Here is a 23,103-nt window from a genome sequence, read left to right on the forward strand (position 1 = left end):
CTGGGTTTGAAGTCAGGACCTCCCACTTGCTAGGCAGATGCTCTACCACTATACTCACACTTCTAGCCCCTTTTTTGCATTGGTTGTTTTCTTTTTAAAATCTTTTAAAATCCTTTAAATACCTTTAAAAATCATTTTATTATCTTTAGTTTTATAAAGCAGTTTCTATTGAATATCTTTTTTATGTGTAAATGGATCTTAATCAGTGTCACTCCTTCCACTATTCCCCTCTCCCATCTATCCCCCACAGCTTCTCTAGTTTCCCAGTGCCAATTTCATATATGTACATTGAGTTTATTTTATTTATTTGTTTTGGGTAGTTTTTCTTGTTTTCATTTTCTTTCTTATTATTTATTTATTAATACATTCACTCATTGTAGATTATTATCAGTGTATTTGCCTACCATTCTACATTAGATACTTTCCAAATAGTCTCTTTATATCCTGGCTGTCCTAGGCTGTGGATTGTCCAACTTGAGCTTTCTATCACAGTGAATGATAGACACATGCCACTGTATCCAGCCGTTGATTGAAATAGAATCCAGTGAACTTCTTTTCCCTAGGACCCTCCATTCTGCACCTCCAAAGTAGCTAGAATGACAGACTTGACCCACTGTATCCATTGTGCTTTTGCTTCATGGTTAGAACTAAGGGGCTCATGCATACCTTGCTTACTCTGCTATCACTGTACAATTTCAGTCACAGTGCTAGCCTAGGTTTTTCTAAGTTACTGTAGAGATGGAGTCTTATGGACTTTAATGCCTAGGCTGGCTTTGAACTGTGATTGTCCAGATTGCAGCCTCCTGAATAGCTATGATTACAGGTGTAAGCCACCAATTCCAGGCTGGACTATGCTTTCAAACTATGTTAGTCTTCAAAATTTCTTTCAAAATCGATCATATCTCCAATAATCAGTTAAAACATAAGAAGTAATTGTCAAAAAAAATGTACTTGTTATCTTGCCCATGTAATTGTAACTCCTCTGTATGGTATTCTCACAATAAAAAAATAAAAAAAAAAGAATTCCCTAATCACCAAAAAAGAAAAAAAATCAGTAAATACAAAAAAAGCAATTGTCAGAACATTAGCAAAAATATCTTTAAAAATTATCTGGGTCATTCTGAAAAGTATTAGCTAATCACCCAATGGTTGCTTTTTATTCTCTACAATTCACGCTGTTTTGATATAGAATCACTAAACCTGTTCGCCAAAACCACAGACTAATTTTTAAAAAAAAACATTTTATTAGCATATATACTCATGCATTGTCTTCCATAGCCTTCTGCATCTTACTATTTGTTTAGTCATATCAGATATCTTTAATTTAGATGTCAGGAAAGACTGAATTGCAACACAGGTCCAAGTTTACATTTATTTGAATATCCACTGAAGAAGTTAGAACCCAGTGTTTGACCTGGCTAAAACAATGAGGAAAATTATTTTATTTTGAAACCATCTGCTAATTACTATGGAAGTTAGAATGAGAGATGAGTTTTGTGTGTGTGTGTGTGTGTGGTTTTTTTGTTTTTGTCAGTCGTGGGGCCTGAACTCTGGGCCTGAGCACTGTCCCTCAGCTCTTCACCTCAAGGCTAGAGCTCTACCACTTGAGCCACAGCACCACTTCCGGCTTTTTCTATTTATGTGGTGCTGAAGAATTGGACCCAGGGCCTCATGTATGTGAGACAAGCACTCTACCACTGAGCCAACTTCCTGGCCCGGAGAGATGAGCTTTTAAAAGAAGCATCTTCTGACCTAATTAGGGTATCATGTATATAAAAATTATTTTTAGCTGGATACCCCAGTGTCTTGACCCATTAAAAAAGACCTAATATAAGAGCATGACATAGTGTGTGAAACAGAATGTTCTAAACTCTTATTTTTCCAAGACTACAAGATTACAAAAGCTATAATGCTACAAAAGAGACATGTGTGCTAAAGAATATCTCATTACTTCAGGAATCATCTAAGAAGCAAGAAACCCCAGCGGCTGTCTGGACTTACAGCAGTCCAGTTTTATTGCAAACAGATTTTGTTCAGACAAGTTTATTTCTTGCAATTTGTTTTATTCTCTTCCTTCATCTCTAAATTTTCTGATTCAGTTGCTCATGCAAGTGCCCAGGGAACGTATTAAAATTGCTTTTCGCCTCTGGATCCCAATTTTAGTTTTAAGGATTGTTGTTGCTGAGACATGGCCTCCAGCACTTGGCCTGAGTACAGTGGGTTTGGCAAGTATAGTTTCTGACTGTTTTTCTCTCTGTAACTTGTTAATTTGGAGAAACTACAGAAGCACAGTTGTTCATTTCTCAGGGAATTATTGCTAGTGTGACAGTATCTCTAACTGTACTTTAAGGAATTTTGTCATATCACTTTATGTATCATAAAATATAAAAATGCTTAGACATTGCTTAGTATTTCTGGTTTATCACCTAATATGTCTCTGTGTGTACCAACTGTATTTTAGAGAAAAATTCAGCATCTTTTTGTAAGAAAAAGGAGATGGATTATGATTCAAGCTATGAAGACAGGATAAAGCTTTCCCTAGTGAGCATTACAAGCTCAAGCTATTTTTAGGTTTCTTTTATTTTATTTTAATGAGTTAACTAATACCCTAGAACTTTGTATTATTTGGTTCACACGTGTATTGCTAAACTATTCATTAATTGTTGAAATAAATCTTAAGTTCTTATCTTTAACAAGTAATGTTTCTTCCATTACCATATATATACTTTTTGGAATTTCAAGAATTCACTTATGTTTGAAATATATCTATACTTTTTCAGATGAAATCATATTAAATATTGAATTAATATTTAATTTTCAAGGGTAATTGTTTTAGAACATAAGGAAAGCAACTTTTTTCAAGGATGAGATGTTATGCTATTTAGTTCAGAATTAGAAGTTTCTTTCCTCCCTGCATTTTAAACCTGTTTCTGGTCTTTATTACTCAACTAAGCTGCTTCAATTAAAAGAGTAGAGATAAAATGTTAGACATAGTTTTTATGAAACATAATACCAGCCCATGGATATCATTCTACCACAGAATATCATCATTTTACCTGATTGCTTGGGGATTGGTGTGATGCTCACCTTCAATCCTGAAGCTCTCTCTGTGGAAGAAAATGAAGAACTGTTCAAGAAGGTCCTTGAAGTGTGGAGAGATATACCATCTTCTGCAGGTATGTATATTTTTTACTCTTCAAGATAATGCCAGTGAAGCTTAGAAGTTAAATGCATGTATGTATGTATGTATGCATTCATACATGTATGTATGTTCTAGGAAAACATTTGCCAGATTATTTCATGTTGTCAGTGCACAGAGGGTTAATTTGGAATCCTGGACACTGATTCTCCTTAGTAAAATGAAAAACAAATGTTTGTTATGTTCTTAGCAAATTCACAAGAGAATCAAAGAGACATTTATTTCGGTTATCATGGTTGTTCACTGAAATAAATAATTGAAATAGGAATAAACTCATTTCCATAATCTATTATCTTTCTTCAACTTTCTTTGCTTCCAGACTTCACACTGATGTTGAACTTGCTTCTTTCCATTACACTGATTGTGGTGACTTACCTTTATCTTAGGAGACTGTCAGAGAGTCATAAAAATAAGAGCAAAACATATTTGTTCCCTACAGTCAATGCTGTTCTGCTTAATGAATGCTATTCCTATGAAAAATAAAAACATTCAGAAAAAAATGATATGTATGACTTGCTAGAATGTCTGTCAGATACAAACCCAAAGGCATCATAAAGAAAACTTCCTTTTCATCTTCATCAGACCAGGACATTTTTTTCTTTCTAAGTAATGTTTGACTACTGAACTGGTAGATTCAAATAATTTGATATTCTTGTTTACTTCTGAGGCTTGGTGACAACACGGGCAATTCAAGATGGGGTATGCATATTAAACAGCATGCATATGAAAAGTAAAAATACTAAAGAAGGCAAGATGATATGGTGGAAGATAACTATTTCTGAAAGGAAGAGGAATATAAAGGAGCAAATAAAGGGCAAACATGTATCTGCAGCTAGAGGGTGGAGGGTGTATATAGCAAGAGAGAGACAAAGATGGAAAGAGAAATGTAGGAGAAGCCAGAAACATTAGAAATCTCTATAAAGTGACTAAAATTGACCTGTCACCCCACATCACTTTAAGGACCACTTTGAGAGAAATTATTTTTAATGGTAACTTTTTCTGTGGGATAATAGCAATTTGCACTCTATCACAGAAGCTTTTATGTTTGCATATGTAGTCAGGGCTGAGGAAAACCTGTGTCCTGAAAACCTGCCCCAATTTTTTCAAACAGTTAAGAACCTTCTAAGGATTTAAAACATTTTAAGTGACAGAAGATAAATGCTTTTGATAAAGTTGACAGATCTAAGGCAAAAGAAAATATCCTGTATCTTACATATACGTTTATCTGATTTTGGGGAAGGAAAGGAGAATCACAAAATGGTGAGACAAAGGACAAAGGCTGAACTAATGCAACAGCGATACTTACAAGACAATATGTTAGAAATGAACTTTACAACTTGTGGAGTGAGGAAGTTGGAGGTGAGGGAAAGTGGGAGAAAATGAGGGAGAGGGCAAACCAGCAAGAAGGGTACTCATTACCTTACTTGTGTAACTGTAACCACTCTGTACATCACCTTTACAATAAAATTAAATATTACTAAAAAACAAATAGAAATAACAAAGCTTGCTATATCTTTACAAAGGTACTTTGTTGATCAGTATGTTCATCAGAAATGGAAATAAGGAAATTCAGTTCAAATCCCTATGTTTATTTCCCTAGACAAGTACAGGAATCAAAATGGATCTCGAGAAATATTCTAGAGCCCTTCCCTTTATGCAAGACAATTTCTAACCTATTTTTATCCTAGAACAAAACATTATTTTAAGTTGGCAGAATTTGAAAGACATTCAGAAGTAAGTAAATTATAACAACACAAATAAATGATATATTTTAGGATCATTTTATTAGCATATGTTAATTATGCAAAGTGAGGGGTTTCACTGTAATATTTCCAGACATGCCCATAAAGTGCTTTGATCATATTCACCTTCTATATTACTATATCTAATCCCTCTTCCCCAAATCCACCAATTCTTAACTTTATTGTAAAAATTTTTAATGGGTTTAATTATGACTTTTTCAGGTGTGTATACAATGTCCTTTGAGCACATTAAGTTATATATGTGTGTGTGTGTGTGTGTGTGTGTGTGTGTGTGTGTGTGTGTGTGTGTGTGTGTGTGTGTGTGTATATGATAGTTTGAAAGATTATACTACAATTTAACACTGATGTTAAGGAAATCTATAGTCATAATTTGCTCTCTAGCAAATTATTTAAATCCAGCCCAGATCTAGATTTCTCTAATATAAATTTTACATTTCCATGAACTGTATGATAAACACTTTCAGTAATAAATTATCACTCTGCATTCTCAGGAGCATAGAGACTTAATAATCACAGAAAGTTCTACCAAGTAATCACACTTCCAAAACATAGAATCTTATTTCAGCAATCAGGTTACCATGTTAGATCAATGATTAGTGGCAGATGCTACAGGATTAAAGGAGAGACTGTGTGACTATATGAATTGGACACTTGGATTTGCTAAATTGCCTATACATTAGGTATACAAATTTTTATTCTGGGTAAATTATTTTTTACTTTTATTATAAAGGTGATGTCAAAAGTGGTTACAGTTATATACATAAGGTAAAGAGTACATTTCTTGTTGAACATTGTTACCCTCTCCCTTGTTTTTGCTCCCATTTTCCCTCCTCCCCTCCCCACCCCCGACTCCTCCCCTGCCAAGTTGTAAAGTTCATTTCCAACATAGTGTTCCTGAGTATCGCTGTTGCATTGGTTCACCCTTTGTCCTTTGTCTCACCCTTTTGTTGTAGTGTTTCCCTTCCCTTCCCCAAATCAGATAAATATATATATATAAGACACAAGGTACCAAAGTCAAGAAGACTGACAACAGAAGCTAAAACAAAGGGGGGAAATGAAGGAAAAAAGAAATAACTTCTCACAGTACATTAAAAACAACAACAACAACAAAGAAAAATTTCTTGGCTCCATATCTTGGAGTTCATTTCAATTAGCATCATTTTATAGATTCCATCTCACCCCAGTTAGAATGGCATTATCAAGAAAATAAATAATAGTAGATGCTGGTGAGGCTATGGTCAAAAGGGAATGCTGCTACACTGTTGGAAATGTAAACTGGTTCAGCCACTCTGGAAAGCAGTATAGAGGTTCCTCAAAAGACTAAACATAGAACTACCCCATGATCCAGCAATTCCGCTCCTGGGCATTTACCCAAATAAATACAAGGCCACACTAAAGGCACCAGCATAACTATGTTCAATGCAGCATTATTTACCATAGCTAAGATACAGAACCATCCCAGATGCCCCTCAGTAGATAAATGGATCAAGAAAATGTGGTATATACACACAGTGGAATTCTATGCCTCCATAAGAAAGAATGCCATTGCTCCATTTTGAAGGAAATGAAAAGACTTGGGGAAAAAATCGTATTAAGTGAAGTAAGCCAGACCCAAAGAAACATAGGTTCCATGGTTTACCTCATTTGTAATAATTAGTATATGTCTAGGAGAGTCCTAGTAGAGGATCACAGCAGTTCAATAGCTATGTGCATATGACCATATAAGATGATGCTAGTCATTACTCTGTGTAAAAATACTTTTTTTCATGGCAGGATATTGCTCCATAGTCCATGCTGGCCTTGAATTCATGGTCCTCCTGCCTCAGCCTATCAAGTGCTGGGATTTTAAGTATGTAGTAGCACACACCAGGCCAAAAATACTATTTCTGATAAAATGCTCATTTTGGTGAAAGAATTCAAATCTATATTAACAGTCTATTCGTTGTTCCTTTCAGTTGGGCTACTGATTCTCTTTATTTCCATTATAATCTTGGGTATTTTTAATTCTGGTCCGAACTGGACTTATTCATTTCTTTCAGAATGGACATTTTTGCAAGTCAAAATATAATTTTCATGTAACATTTTAATGTTAATTTCATACACATAAGTCATTCGATTTTTAATAGGAAAGAGAACAGGGCAGAATAAATGCTTCATAATTTTTTGAGGGTTCCATTGCTTACAGTATGCCTATGAAAGTGACTTTCATAGAAGTTTAAAAATTCAAGGCTAAAGGGATAGAGTTTTTACCTGAAAAAAAGTTAAATAATTCCTTCATGAGTCCTTTAATGTATATTTTATACACACAAACACATGTATTTGAATGGCAGGTAAATTTTGATTTGAACAAAGGCATCCAAGTAATTTAAAGATCATGAAAATTTTCAAGGACTTAGATGGGAAATATATCTACACAAAGTTTATTCTGTTCAAAATGGAAAATTAGATTAATGAATTCTGATTTTGATTATATATTTTAATAATATAGAATAAAACTGCTTTGTTTTTAAATTTTCTAAATTATAATAACATGAATTGCAATCTTTATATTATTTTGAATGTTGGGAGTTTCATTTACTTATAAGTATTTTCTTTCCCATAAAATGCACAAAGAACTGTAACTTGAAAGTTAGACATTAATGTTAACATGGCTCCCTGTGACAGAAAATATATTACATTAGCTTCCTATATGGCAATTCACATAATTAGGTTTTTCTGCTCTAAAAAAATTTTCATGATCTGTGTTGTCACAAAATGTTATAAAACAGGCCTTAAATTTAAGATCTTAATAAAGTTTCTCTGAACAGGATCCTTAACAAGAGCAAATTAGCTTTAGTTCTAATTATAAAATAGTAATTTATTTAATTGCATTCAGGTTACTAAAGTCATTATTTGAACAAGTCCTTTTGTACATTTTAATTTTTAAGAGTCAGGCTTCCATGTAGGTAACATGAACACAAATACAGTAGCTTATTAAGTCCTCCTATTGGAAGTAGCATTGTAGCTGATGCGGTAGAGCTCTTGCCTTGAGCTGAAGAGCACAGGGACAGCTCCCAAGCCCAGAGTTCAAGCCCCAGGACCAACAAAATAAAAAGACCTCCTATTTGAATGTAAGGTCACATGCTGCCATACCAATAAAATAAAGAATAGCTGTGGGTAAATCTTAATGTCTAAAAACATAGTAGAATGAATATAGACTTTATTTGTGTTCTTAGCAAATATAAATAGAAGAATTAAGAGACATCTAGCAATTCAATGTTGGATGCAAAGGTGCCTTCAGGCAGCTTATTTGAAGACACTCCAGAATGGAGAAATGACTAAATGATTGATTACTGAATAAGAGAAAACTACAAACTTTTAATAATCAAACCTTGAGTGTGGTTTTGCTTTTGTTACTCCTGGCAAGACTTTATGTTGTTCTGAGTTTTTTTTTCTTTTGTATTGAAGCTTTTGAGTGTACACAGAGAACCACTGGATGGGGCCAGAAGGCCATTGAAGTGCGCTCTTTGCAATCAAGAGTTCTGGAAAATGAGCTGAAGCGCAGGGCAATCAAGAATCTGAGATTTCTCTGTACCCGAGGTGACAAGGTATAATTTACACCGTTAAATTAGAGCAAAAATTAGGCAAACATGTGAATTAACTAAAGCAATGTATGTCCTTTACCTTCTGGCCATAAATGTATAAGTTATATATTTTTCAAAATAGCATAAAATTAATTAAAACAATATTCCTTTTTTATTAAAATACTGATTTGATAAATGACAATTTTTTCCAAAACAATCTCATTAGCAAAAATGTTATACTCTCTAATTATGTCTTTTTTCTCTTCTGTTTTTTAATATGTACTTTTATTGTAAAGATACTGTACAGAGGGGTTACAGTTATATGCGTAAGGTAATGAGTACATTTCCTATCGAGTATTGTTACCTCCTCCTTTGTTTTTCCCCTACTATCCCTTCCTGCCCCACCTCCCCAACTCCTCCCTTCCCCCCCACAAAGTTATAAAGTTCATTTACAACATAGTGTCCTGTACATCCCATTGCCACAATGAGTCAACCCCCATCTCTATTTCAGTATCCTGTTAGATTCCTTCCCCTCCCCAAATTAGAAAAATGTACATACAAGATGCAGGACACTGGAATCAAATACGCTGCAAACAGGAGTTATACCATGGGGGGAGAACATACAAAAGAAACAAAAAATCAAATAGTATATTATAAGTACATTAAAAAACAACAGCAACAAAGATAAAACCTCTTGTGTCCCTATCTTGGGGTTCATTTCGCTTAGCATCATCTTATGTGGTCATATGTACATAGATTTTGACCTTTTCTGCTTGTCCTAGACATATACTAATTATTTTTAATATATTTTATTCTAAACATACTGTACAGAGGGGTTACAGTTACTTGAGTAAGGTAATGAGCACATTTTCTATTGAGCATTGTTAACCCCTCCTTTGTTTTTCCCCTAACATCCCTTCCCTCCCTACCTCCCCAACTCCTCCTCAGCCCCCCAAAGTTGTAAAGTTCATTTTCAGCATAATGTCTCATACATCTCATTGTTACAATAGCTCAACCTGTATCTTTATTTCAGCATTTTGTTATTTCCCTTCCCCTCCCCAAATTAGAAAAATGTATATACAAGATGCAGGGCAGCAGAATCAAATAAAGTAAAAAACGGGTTATAGCATGAGGGGAGAACATATAGAAGAAGCAAAAAAATCACATAGTGCGTTATAAGTAACTTAAAGAGAGCAAAAAAATTGCATAGTACATTATAAATACGTTTAAAACAGCAACAAAGATTTTTTAAAAAGCCTCTTGTGTCCCTATCTTGGGAGTCATTTTGCTTCGCATCATCTTATATGGTCATATGTACATAGCTTTTGAACTTTTCTGCTTGTCCTAGACATATACTAATTATTGAAGATAAGGGAAACCATGGGACCTATGTTTCTTTGGGTCTGGCTTACTTCACTTAATGTAATTTTTTCCAAGTCTTTCCATTTTCTAACAAATGGGGCAATGTCATTCTTTCTCATGGAGGCATAGAATTCTAGTGTGTGTGTGTGTGTGTGTGTGTGTGTGTGTGTGTGTGTGTGTGTGTGTGTGTGTGTACCACATTTTCTTACCCTACCCCTTAAGCTCTACCCCTTAAGCCACCGTTCCAGTCTTGGATGCTGCTTACTAATATAGAGTCTCAAGGACTTTGCTACCCACTTTACTACTGTGATGCTTAGTGATCAGTCTCCTGAATAGCTATGATTATAGGAGTAAGTCACCAGGACCTGGCTCCATAGTAACTTTTAGATTTTTTTTATTAAAGTGATACTTTAAAATAAAAATGCTTTAATGAACCTTCCTTTAAAATGTTTTATGATTTTTAATTGACTTGTATGAATTGCACATATTAGTGGGATTCAGTGTGATATTTGAACACATGCATACAATTTGCACTCTGTGTTCAACTTTCATTTATCCTCTCCTCCTACATGCTTTCTATCTCTAGCCATCACTATTCTACATTCAGATCAAGTATTTTTATCTTCTACACATAACAAAAAAAGTAGTATTTTTCTTTTTATATTTGGCTTATAAACAACATATTATCTGGTTCCATCCATGTTGCCATACATGGCATGACTTCATTATTAATCTTTTTGCCATTATTTGTATGTACCATATTTTTATACATTTATCAGTAGATGGCTACCTTGGATGATTCCAAAGTTGTTGTGGATCAGGCTGCATTAACCATGTTTATGTAGGTATCTTTTTGATATGCTGACTTTGTTTCCTTTGGTTATATAATAAGTAGAGTTGCCAGAATAGTTGCCAGAATAGTTACCAGAATAGTTGCCAGAATTTTATTTTTTATTTCTTTTTTTTAATTATGAAAATACTATACAGAGGGGTTACAATTACATGGGCAAGATAATGAGTATGTTTCTTATCAAGCATTGTAGCCTCCTCCTTTGTTTCCCCTTCCCATCCCTTCCCATACTAATATTAGGAATAAAAAAACATTAGAAATTACTACACAAGACTCACGCTAATGCCAGAACAAGCAGGGTAAAGCACTGCACATCATCAGAGACGGCCAATTTTCAATATAACGTGATGGCAAGAATGACTGTTGGAGGTCAGATAGACCTAGGAAACAGTCCAGAGTCTGCAACCTAACTACGTACAAGAACTGGAGAAACGTGATTGGTCTTTCTGAGCCTTACTGAATTCTTTCGTCTCCAAGACTAGTAAAAAGCATTTTAGGTTCGAGCATGAAATTTTGTGTAATATGTATATAGTAAATTACCTTACAATTTGTTACATAAACTATGTTAAATCGAGGCTATCTTATCTTCATCAATATTATTTCTCAGACTTTCCTAATTAAAGCCGTTGTGAATATAAATAAGCTTATTCCTAAGAAGGGGGCATCTATTAGATAGTTATGTCTGTGTTCTCATCTAATATTCTTCATGGAACTACTCACATTGAACAATATGTCCTTGTAATCCTTTGGGTTTGCCTCCTTTTAACAATATATTTAGGTCAGTCAATTTCATTTAAATAGAAAATTGTGCCAAGGCAAAATTTGCAGTAGCTACTCAGACACCAGCTGCAACAGTAAACAACATCCAAATAATTTTATATGAAAAGAAAAGCCAATTAGAGTAAAAGTAGATTTTAAAGCAAGGAATTGTTAATCTAATCTAATTGAGAAATTCAGTAGTTGAATGCCACCTACAGAAAATAATTTTACTTAAATTAAGTGAATTGCAACTCTATAGAGCACAATAAGACCTTATTTGTAAATATATAATTTATACTGCAAACTAATTTAAACCATCATTCTCTGAGGAAAAAATAGCATTTTAATTAGGAGATGCAGATTCGTTGACATTATAGCTATATAGTAGTAACTCAACACTATTATATATCTGATGGTGTCTTTTTCTTTTTAAAGGTGTTTTTTACTTCTACCCTGCGCAACCACCACAGCCGAGTGTACTTCATGACTCTTGGGAAACTTCAAGACCTCCAAAGCAATTATGGTTTTTAAGAGGTTCCAGTGATTTGTTACATCTACATTTATGATACATATTCAATTGCATCTTCACATTTCTGAGATTAAATGAGCATTCTTTTATTGCTAGAGAAAAAATTAAATCAGAAACTTTCTTTTAATGTAGCACAGAGTAGTTTTAATGAGAAATGCAGCTTTATATATAAAATTAACAATAGCAAGCTCTATGTACTCCAATGATGTACAATGTCTTTTGCACAAACTTTGTAACTTTTGTTACTGTGAATTCAAACATTATTCTTAGGTCAGTTTGGACAGTATCTGTATTCAGACTTACAATACTGAGTAAAGAATCTTATTATGAGTTAGATTACCAACAAATGAATTGGCCATGAATAAAACTTCTCCAGAGGAGAAAAAAGTTAAATTTATCCATGATTTTTTTCAAAGAAACAAAGATTGTAATGACTATGTAATAGTCTAGACTATGGTTGAACAACCTGCATGCCCAGAGTACTTTGAAGTGATAAATGAGGACACATCCTCCATCTCCTCCCAAGTAAGATCATAGTCAAAGGCCAGTTGTATTCTTTTTTACTCCTTGTTCAACTGATTTTCTCCCTAAGAGAAGAAAAACGGGAGGGTTTATATGCTTGATTTTCCTCGGAATCCTCAAAGATGCGCAATAGCTATTTTTACAAATCACTAAATTATATACTTGTAAGGCTGAATACAGAACTGAACTTCAATACATATGTACTGTAGAAAGAGTTTTCTCTTTTTAATACTTAAAGTAGGCGTCAAATTCTGTGCCCAAAATTAGCCATTTTTTTCAAAATCATTACCTGGCCAATAATATGACATTCACACAGCACCAAATATTTACCCAAACCTAAATTCAAGTGTTTAAAATTTTCCACTTACTAAACAACAAAAAGTGATAAAACATAAAACAAAAGACTTCAATGATGAATACTTAAAATTTCATGTTTCAAATGCTGTAAAATCAGTAACTAAGATTATTCAAACCCAGATTTAGTGCTATAATGAAATGAAGATTTTGAAAAAACATATCTACATCTGTAAAGTTAGAATAGTGAAAGTCATGCTAGGCCCATCACTCAAAAATGGTATAGACGCCACAGATAGGTGATGTTTAGTCACCTATAGTAACTGCTACCTGGTGAAAAGCATAATTAATACATATCCATCCTCAGTGCCAAGGTTAGTTCTGGGGCAAGAAGCAACAGAACCACCACAAAGTATACCTCATTAAGAATTCCTCTAGCTCTGCTTCTAAAATCTTTAGATGGTGCTAGCAGGACAATAAGTTTTAAACTACCTTGTTACCCAGAAATCAAAAGCAGCTGATTACATGTGAATTCATGATAGCACATCATTTCTTGGCACCCAAGTGCCAAAACTGAAGATTTGGATTTTCCTAACAACTTTTATCAAGATCAAGAGTGTAGTAACTCAGAGTTGAGAATGTAGGAGAACTTGAATCCGTTAACTAAAGAAATAAATGTGAATCACGTTCTGTTACTGTGATACAATAATGTGATTCTCCAACTGGCTCATCCTTCAGTGTTTACAACACAAACGACTTTTTAAATGCAATCATTTTGCAAAGGAAAACAAACTTCTATTTCAAAATATTTTCATAGAGGTAGTGTACATTATTATGTTTGTACACCAATAGGCCATGGGGAACTCTGTGCAAGTACCTCATTGCTGAGCAAATGGAGCTTGCTATGTTTGAATTTCAGATTTTTTTCTCATTTATGTAGTATGTAGGAGCAAGTCTTTTAATTCTTTTATTCTTAATAATATTTACTCAAAGTTAAAATCATATAGTTAAAAGTAGTTTAGGAAGTCAACTCCCGTTGTCCTCTGTGGCGCTTATCCAGCAAACATAGGCAAGAGTGAAGAGAATCTTTGAGATGTTCTAAAGCAACCACACATGAAAGAGTGGAAATGTGTAACTGAGCTTTAAAGGACATGATGTTAATGAAGAAAGAAAGCTAGGCACATAGCAAGAAGGGAGGTTATGAAATGAGCAGCCATATAGAAAAGATTGACATTATTTGAAATCGTTCATAGGTAAAAGACATTTCCAATAGAGATGCAAATCAGTCAGGATTTACATCCTTTTCTAACTGAAATAAGAAAGTGAAGGGACAATGAAATCTTAAAAGTACCTTGCTGGGTGCTTCATAATAGATGGAAGAAATTATATCTCTACATCACTTAGAGTAACAACACCTGAAAGCTCTAGCCCTTCCCAGAAGGGTGGGATGAATTTTCTGGAAGGCAGTTTTCCCTAGTCATTTTGTTTGAAGCATGGAAGATTTAGCAGGTTGTGAGCAGCATTGTTTGTCTTTATTTTAGTGAAATTTTGTTTTGTTTTGTTTCTCACCAAAGCCATTTTCCATAATAAACTACATTATTGGAAATATATGAAAACTAGAAAATAATGGCTAAAACAAAGTTGATAAGAAAATTTTCTGAGTGGTTGAGTCAGTTAAAGGAAGGTAAGAGCCTGAGAGGAAACAGTAAGAAAGTGTAATCATTTAGATGGTAAAATATGCAGGAATCACACATGTATTCTTACTCTTTCTTCCTCCCTCTCCTTCTCTCTCTCCTTCTTCCTCTTCCTTCCTCCCTGTCTTTCCCTCCCTTCCTCCTTCTCTCTTCATCTTCCTCTTCTCTATTTCACACACAGTTACTATTTTCAGTAAAACACATTAGAATGCACACAATTTAATACTTTCAATAACACATTATAATACACAAATTTTAATGTATTCAGTAACACATTAGAGTACAAACATTGCAACATTTTTATTACTACCAGTTTTGAGATAAATTGCAATCACTAAGTAATTTTTTTTTACCAAGAGTCAACTAGTTTAGATGATATACATAAACTGAGGAATGCCACACACATGCAATGGGATCTTTTAAGTACTCTTCAATTTGTTTCTCAAAATGTATGCCTCTTTTCAACAACTTATATCCAACCTATACTCTTAAAAATATTGTGACAATCTTTGAGACTGCTAATTGTTTAATCAGAAATTCTGTAATGAACGTATTCTTCAATCTTTAAAAATAAAAATTTTCAAAAGTTATTGATCAGTGTCATTATTTCAATATAATTGTGTAATGGCTTGGAATTAGGAGTTATTGGAGAATATAATGTTTTAAATTATGTAATAATATTATTGATTAGAAGATGTTAGGAAATTTGCCCTTGTATTGAGAATTCTGACCAAGAAGAGATAACTCAGTGTTATATAAAAAATCTTCTAGAAAGTGGCACTGTGGCTCAAGTGGTAGAGTGCTTGCCTTGAGCTGAAGAGCACAGGGACAGCACCCAGGCCCAGAGTTCAAGCCCCACAACCGACCAAAAACAATCTTCTAGCTACAATGAGTATATTATAAACTGATAAATTTTTCTTAAACATATGAGACATGATATGGTTAAAAGCCAGCAAGTTTTACTGTTGCCTCACCTACCATCCTAACTAAGTCTAGTGGAAAGGAAAGAGGAAGAGCCCTATACAAAGGACAGGTTCTGTATAGGCTGATAGTAGAAACAGAAGGTAACATTACCATGCCAAGTTATCCACGAAGCTGATCCTTTCATTTGGGACCAAAAAAGCATCACTTCTCTCAGCATGAAGCATGAGAGGCATGATTCTTGTACTTCCTATCATTTCAGGACATTCAGGAGAAATGTTCATCATGCTGTTCCATTTAAAGCCTTCTGAACTTATACATAATGTGTTTAAGTATGGCCAGGTATCCAGAAGTTAGAATACCTACACTAACATGATACTTTTCCAGGCTTTTAGAGGGTAATTTCAAAGTGTTTCATTCAACCATATTGATTTATTCCACTTTAATTTCAACTTCTTTTAAGGGATAGTGTTCTGAGCCAAGGGATAAAAGTATGATCACAATTCACAATTAACTGGAACAGAATGAGGCCCAGCTCATTATCCTTGAAGGCCTTTACCAAAGCACAAGCACAAGACAGGACATGAGTAGACTCAGTGAGTTAATTTTTGAGTCACAGTGCTGAAAAAAAATCTATTGATTAAATACTTTTTTCAATGCTGATTCCCCATCTAAAAGAAACTTATTATCTGTTTACAAAGCCTTTACCTACACTTGAGTTATACTGAGATTCTTTTTTTTTTGATTCAACCACATCTATCACCAGCCACTGTGCAAGGTCAAATAGGGGATTTAATGGAGAAAAACAGAAGTAAGCAAACTGTTACAATAATGCATGTCTTTAAAAAAAAAAAACACCTAATATAAAGCTGTCTAAGTAAATAGATAATATAGCCAGGCGCTGGTGACTCACACCTGTATTCTTAGCTACTCAGGAGGCTGAGATCTGAGGGTCGAAGTTCAATTCCAGGCCGGGCAGTAAAGCCCATGAGACTCTTATCTCCAATAAACCAACAGAAAACAGGAAATAGTGCTGTAGCTCAAGTGGTAGAGTGTTTGCCTTGAGCTGAAGAGCTGAAGGACAGTGCCCAGGCCTTGAGTTCAAGCCCCATGACTGACAAAAAAAAATAAAAAAGGGGATGGAGGGAAGTATAGGGTAGAGTATATCCAGTCTAGTACAAATAAGAAAGTGATCTGAAGAAAATGATCACTTGCAGGGAAGTTGTTTTGGGAGATAAATCATTTCAGGTTATACTAAAATTCTTGAAGACAAGGACTGTGTCTCCTCTGACTCCAACAATTGAATGATGTTAGCTAATGAATTAAAGTCAAATATGCTCTAGAAAGTCTTATCATATGTCATGCCAACAGATGCAAAATAATGATCACTTCCATGTGTACTTATATTTTCAGTCTTATAGTAGAGAAAAGACTAGATAAATATAAGGTTAACCTTTTTATTCAGCTTTGCTACCCCATATGCCAAAATACCTCATTTGATGCTTAACATAAAGAAAATATTCAATAAAAATACAAGCTCAGGGAAAAATTGGGATCTTTTATGAGACTAGATCTCCTTTTATGCTGTTTTATTTAAAACCACTTAAAATCCCACAAATCCATTTGTTATTTCATGAAAGTATCACCTCTGTCCTTTTGACTAAAGAATCATGACATATATGTGGTAATTAAAGTGAAAGAAAGGGTGAGTCTGATCACATTGCCTGCAAGGAAAATGCCTGTACAACTAATTGATGATAATAAAAAACTATGGGGAAACTTAAAAAATAAACATAAAGCAAATGTCAGGGGAGGATTTTATTCCACAAATCTGAAAATAAAAGATATAGTGCACCATAATTCTGTCTTTTGACATTTATGTGCTTACCTTTTAAAGAAACACAAAGAAGCCACTATGAGCCTTTAGTTACTCCTCAAGGTTTATGAGTAATGGCAAACACTGCTTACATGAAAACCCCACAAGAATAAGCCACTCAACTGGAATCCAACATTTGGTTTTAAATGTGACTTTCCCCCCCCCAGGATTAACTTCGTATTGTAACATCTTCTGATATGATTATGGGTCTTCAAAGCTTTTTAATACACTGTCCTATATATTTGATATGCTTTCTCCCATAAACAATTATATCTCAAGCACTTTTCTGGCACATAGAAGTTTTTTTTTTTTGTTTTTTGTTTTTTTTACTGTGGATGGGCAGATAGACACACCATTAAGAAGATTCTCACAAAATGAGACAGTCAGAAATAAGTATCATGAAGTTCAAAGCAAATTGAAATACAAAAAATGAAAAGCTTCTCCCCACAAGTGAAATTAAAATTATATAACAAGCTGAGAAATGTGAGCTTCATAAAAGGTATTATGAAATATCATAAAAATAAAGTATGAGTTTTATTTTCTAAACACGAACATGCAAAACCCAGATATATATGTACAGTTATTTGGACTCCTGTTCTCATCTTGATAATCTGAGAGAAAATTGAAAACTAATGTTGTTGAGGCTTTCCTCTTTCATCTACCACAGTTATATAAAGGACATGGGTATCTTGCATACATTAGAAAACTCCATCACTGGTCTTCACTCACATACATTGCTATGGTTAATGCTTACTTAGTCTCTGTGACTCTAGAGCTTCCAAGACATGTGTTGTAATGGAAATCTTTGTTAAATCAGCACCCCTAAGGCCTTAGACAACTAACTTCCTTGATATTGATTGTGTGTGGTTCTGTCCTGTTTTACAAACCGTAATTCCTTCTATCCTTTCTCAGAGCTGCTGTACCTCTCTTTCTCCTCTAAGCCCTTATATTCCTGCCCCACTTTATCCCTTGTAAAATGAATGTACCTCTTTCCATTTCCTTTTGAGAAAGGCCAAATATAATCATGCTAAAGAAATTAGTTTTTTTTAAATAGCTATACATTTTGAAATAATTTTTCTTTAGCTTCTCCATAAAACCTCTTTACTCACAAGAATAAGGAATATTGTATGAGGTGGAGGGGGAAAAATTAGAACTAAAAGATTAAAATTAATTTTCCTATCCACCTGTGTTTAATAATCTAATATAAGCAAAAAATTAAATGGGAAAGCCAAAAATTCTTAATCATTTCCTACCACTTTCTATAATCTCTTCCTTAGTGTCCATATTCCTTCTTTTTCACGAAGTAGCAGCTTCCTCAAATCCCCTCTGCTAACCCTTTGCTCCTTTCTTCCTGATAGCCCCACCTTTAAATTTATTGCTATTAAATTTTTTGGTTTTTTTATTTAATTTTATTATGAAGGTGATGTATAGAGGGGGTTACAGTTACATAAGTAAGGAAATGAGTATGTTGTTGGCGAGAAGTGTTACCCCCTCCCTCATTTTTCTCCCACTTTCCCTCTCTCTCAACTCCCCCCATCAAGTTGTAAATGTTTTATTCCTCTTTATTGAAGTATGGTATAAACACACACACACACACACACACACACACACACACACACACACACACACACACACACACACCACACCATTTCTTCTTGTCTCAGTAAGCGTGTGCTGCGGTAACAAAATACCTGAGACTGAAAAAAAAAAACTTAAAAAGAACCAAATTTATTTCTCACTCCTCTGAAGGTTATAAAATCTAAGACCAAAGTATGAACAAAGTTGATAAGGGCTAATCTTTGATTTGGTGTTTTATTGCTGTGTCATCTGAAGAGAATGACCAGTGTCTTTACCAGGCAGAAAAGATGAAAGAGGGAAACTTGCCCGCTCAAGACCTTTTATAAATGCCATAAGTGAAGGAGGAGACTCCATAGCCTAGGCACCTCCTAAAAAAACCTCATGGCCTGGGGCTGGGAAGGTGGCTCAGTGGTAGAGCGCTTGCCTTGCATGCATGAGGCCCTGGGTTCAATTCCTCAGCACCACATAAGCAGGAAAAAAAGAAGCTGGAAGTGGCGCTGTGGCTCAAGTGGTAGAGCGCTAGCCTTGAGCTGAAGAGCTGAGGGACAGACAGCGCCCAGGCCCAGAGTTCAGGCCCCATGACTGGACCCAAAAAAAAAAAAAACCCCAAAAGGGCTGGGAAGGTGGCTCAGTGGTAGAGTGCTTGCTTTGCATGCCTGAGGCCCTGGGTTCGATTCCTCCGAGCAGAAAAAGCCAGAAGTGGTGCTGTGGCTCAAGTGGTAGAGTGCTAGCCTTGAGCTAAAGAGCTGAGGGACAGTGCCCAGGCCCAGAGCTCAGGCCCCATGACTGGCAAAAAACAAACAAACAAAAAACCAAAAAAACAAATAAATAAAATTCCTTAAAAAAAAAAAAAAAAACCTCATGGCCTAGTTGTCTACTAACACACTTAACCTCTTAATGATAAATTTGAACTGAATTTGAGAAATTCAAATATTCAAATGTTCTCTAAACATATTATTCAACAGTACACTTAAAATTCTGATCATGTTAAAACTATCTAAATGTTTTTTGGTTAACTTCTCTTCTGATCCGTGACTTCCTGCCCAATAACTTTGACCACATTATGCCATCGATACACTGTTATTACCAATAGCTATAACTTTTGTAAGCTCATTTTCAAGTGCCCCACTGTATTATCACTGCCTTCAGTTTTTCAGTGGACATCATCTTTTATTTTTGGACTGAGATAGATCCTTTTACCTCACAATCCATGACTCAACACATTTTTACTGCCCTTCACTCTCATTCATAGAGTTGTTGCAAAAGAAACACCAAAATGTTAAAATTAGTTATGTACCACCATGTGCCAATGACTCATGCCAGTATTTCTAGCTACTCAGAAAGCTGAGATCTGAAGATCATGGTTCAAAGCCAGCCTAGTCAAGAAAGTGTATGACTCTTATCTCCAATTAACTACCAAAAATTTAGAAAGGGAGCTATAACTCGAGTGGTACAGCAGTATCCTTGACACAAAAGCTCAGGGATAGTGCCCAGGCCCTGATTTGAAGCCCCAGAACAGGTGATCTTGCATGCATGCATACGCATACAAACACACAATACCTAGAAGTAGGAACACATATGACTCTGGTCATCATTATAATCTGAATTGTTTGTTGTGTGTATGTAGTATTTAAAATTAAAATAACAAAGGCCTCATCCTCCTCCACCAAAGCCCTGATAATGAATGTCATATGCCTCAAAGCTCTTTTATCCTCTTATCAGCTGTTCCTTTTACTTTGATGCCCCCTACTTTGATCTAGGTACTATTTTTTAGTGGAATAGAGCAAGATGAAATAGAAGTTACCTCACCTGGATGCTATCAGAAGGAACATGGCATTTCCCTGAGCTTTAATGAAACTGCCCCTACTTAGTGTTTGGTTTTATACTTCTACTGAAGTTAGTTATTCTATGTAAGTGTTAGACCAAATGCAGAAGAAAATAGAAGCAATATCTATTTTCCTATTAGTCTTAGGATCTCTTAAGCCAGCCAAAAACCTCTCTTACAACTGTTTGTCCTATGAAAAATTGTCTCCACTAAGTGGTGCTATAATATCAAATATAAGAAATACAGACCATGAGTTCAATAATTTTATTAAAATAACAAGGTATTTAGAGTTCTTCAAGAATAATTATGTAAATACAGGCTTATTTTCCTCCAAATATTTTACTGGCTTATTCAAAAATGAGTATTGAGAAAGTGAGGTGTTGAAGTGCTAGGGATGAGACATATAAACTACCCTTAATTTCACGACTCCATTTCATACCATATTGTCTCCAAATAGAGGATTAGAGTTTTAACTTTCTGAATTTTATTTCCCATTCCCCTAGGTAATTGCAAATATATAATAACTTGATATTCTAGTTCAAGGAAATGCCTGAATTTTAGGATTATATGTAATACAATTTTACTAACTGGGTTTCCAACTGTACTATTTAATTTTTGTATTATCATTTTATCTAGAGTCATGATGGAAATTGGAAGGCATTTTTGCACCCAGGGTAGAGGCTACAATGTCCAGTTGTTTCTTGAAGCACTGCTCTATATGTTGCTGTGACTATATTTGTAAGATATATTACTCTCTTTCAACCAGATTGCTTTAAGTAAATATTGTCATTCATAATGTAAGACATTTCAGTCAAAGGCCTTGAGATCAAAGTCTGAGATATTTCAGAAAAAGAAGTAATTTGGAAGGACAAAAACAAATCGTTAACAAGGGATACAGGTGGACCCATTGCAACAACGATATGTACAAGTCGTTATGTCATAAAACAAACTTTACAACTTTGGTGTGTGGGGGGGAGGATTGGGCGGGGGGAGGTGGGGGGACTATGGGAAGGGATGGGAAGGGGAAACAAAGAGGAGGTAACAATGCTTGATAAGAAATGTACTTGTTATCTTGCTCATGTAATTGTAACCCCTCTGTACGGTATTCTCACAATTAAAAGAAGAAGAAATAATTTGGTATCAAGACTTGAACATCAAATCTTTCACAAGTTTCTATCTTCTTTTTTTTCTTTTTTCTTTTTTTTGTCGGTCGTGGGGCTTGAACTCTGGGTTTGAGCACTGTCCCTCAGCTCTATCAGCTAAGGCTAGATATCTACTACTTGAGCTACAGCGCCACTTCCGGTTTTCTGGTGGTTTATTGGAGATAAGAGTTTCACGGACTTTCCCGCCGGGGCTGTCTTTGAACCCTGATCCTCAGATTTCAGCCTCCTGAGTAGCTAGGATTACAGGCGTGAGCCACCGGCGCCCAGCCACAAGTTTCTATCTTGTAGGCATTTTTTTTTAAGATTTCATACTTCTCATTCACACATTTGTATAAGCTAAGTCCTTAAACTGTGAAAGATGTTATACAGACACCGTTTGAAATGGCTCTGGATATTGGGGGGTTGCATAAGAATAAGGACCTCAACTCAAAAGAAACTCAGTAACGTTTACTTCTGCATAAAGGTGCACCATCAACCAAAAATCTGGCAAGCAAGCACTCAGAGAAGGCAGGATGCTCACACTTTTACCCATAACCCAGCAAACCCTGTCCATCTGTTCTCATTGGCTGAGCACAGGTTCACAATCTGAAAAAGGATGTGGCTTCATTAATAATGTAACTAAATTTTAAGGCGTTTCTAATAGGATGTCTTAAAGTGTAACAGGATGAGGATGTAACTAACATGTAATTAACAAGGGCCAAGACTCCTCACTTGGCCAAAGCAGGAACTTCAGAAAAACATTTCTCAAAATAATAACAGATGGGAAGCAAACTACTTTGATAGTAAAGGTACTTTTCTCACAACACAGACAGACACATACACATACACACATCATAAAAGCATAGTGAAACCCACCAAATGAAGTTTAAAAGAGGGATGAAGGAAAAATACACTGTGTACATGTATGGAAATATTATGGTGTAACCACCTTGCATTACAAATGTGCACAAATTCAAAAATAAAACAATTAAAATCTCTCTATAGATCTATATCAGCATATATTTATAGGCATTGATACCAATAAATACACACACACACACACACACATTAGGGAGAGATGGAAGAAATCAATGAAAGGAGTGACATTGACCAGTATTTATGAACCGAAATTGAAACCCTTTTGTACAACTATTTAAAGATAATCAAAAATATTAAAAGAAATTAGAAAAGATATGAACAAAATCTTATTACTAAAGTTGTCACTG

General features: G+C 34.9%; 1 protein-coding gene across 1 annotated transcript in view; it reads left to right on the forward strand.

The window, feature by feature from the left end:
• The window catches only part of Nrk (Nik related kinase), a 136,752-nt gene extending 121,627 nt beyond the window's left edge, over positions 1-15,125 (forward strand). Inside the window, exons 25-27 of the mRNA XM_042688214.1 lie at positions 3,041-3,176; positions 8,410-8,549; positions 11,932-15,125. Of these exons, the coding sequence (XP_042544148.1) occupies positions 3,041-3,176; positions 8,410-8,549; positions 11,932-12,027 (372 nt within the window). The 3' untranslated portion in view covers positions 12,028-15,125. The remainder of the gene's footprint in view (positions 1-3,040; positions 3,177-8,409; positions 8,550-11,931) is intronic.
• Positions 15,126-23,103: the final 7,978 nt, after the last annotated feature.

The sequence above is a fragment of the Dipodomys spectabilis genome, unplaced genomic scaffold (genome assembly GCF_019054845.1).
Source record: "Dipodomys spectabilis isolate Male_0828 unplaced genomic scaffold, ASM1905484v1 ptg000113l, whole genome shotgun sequence".
Taxonomy (NCBI): domain Eukaryota; kingdom Metazoa; phylum Chordata; class Mammalia; order Rodentia; family Heteromyidae; genus Dipodomys; species Dipodomys spectabilis.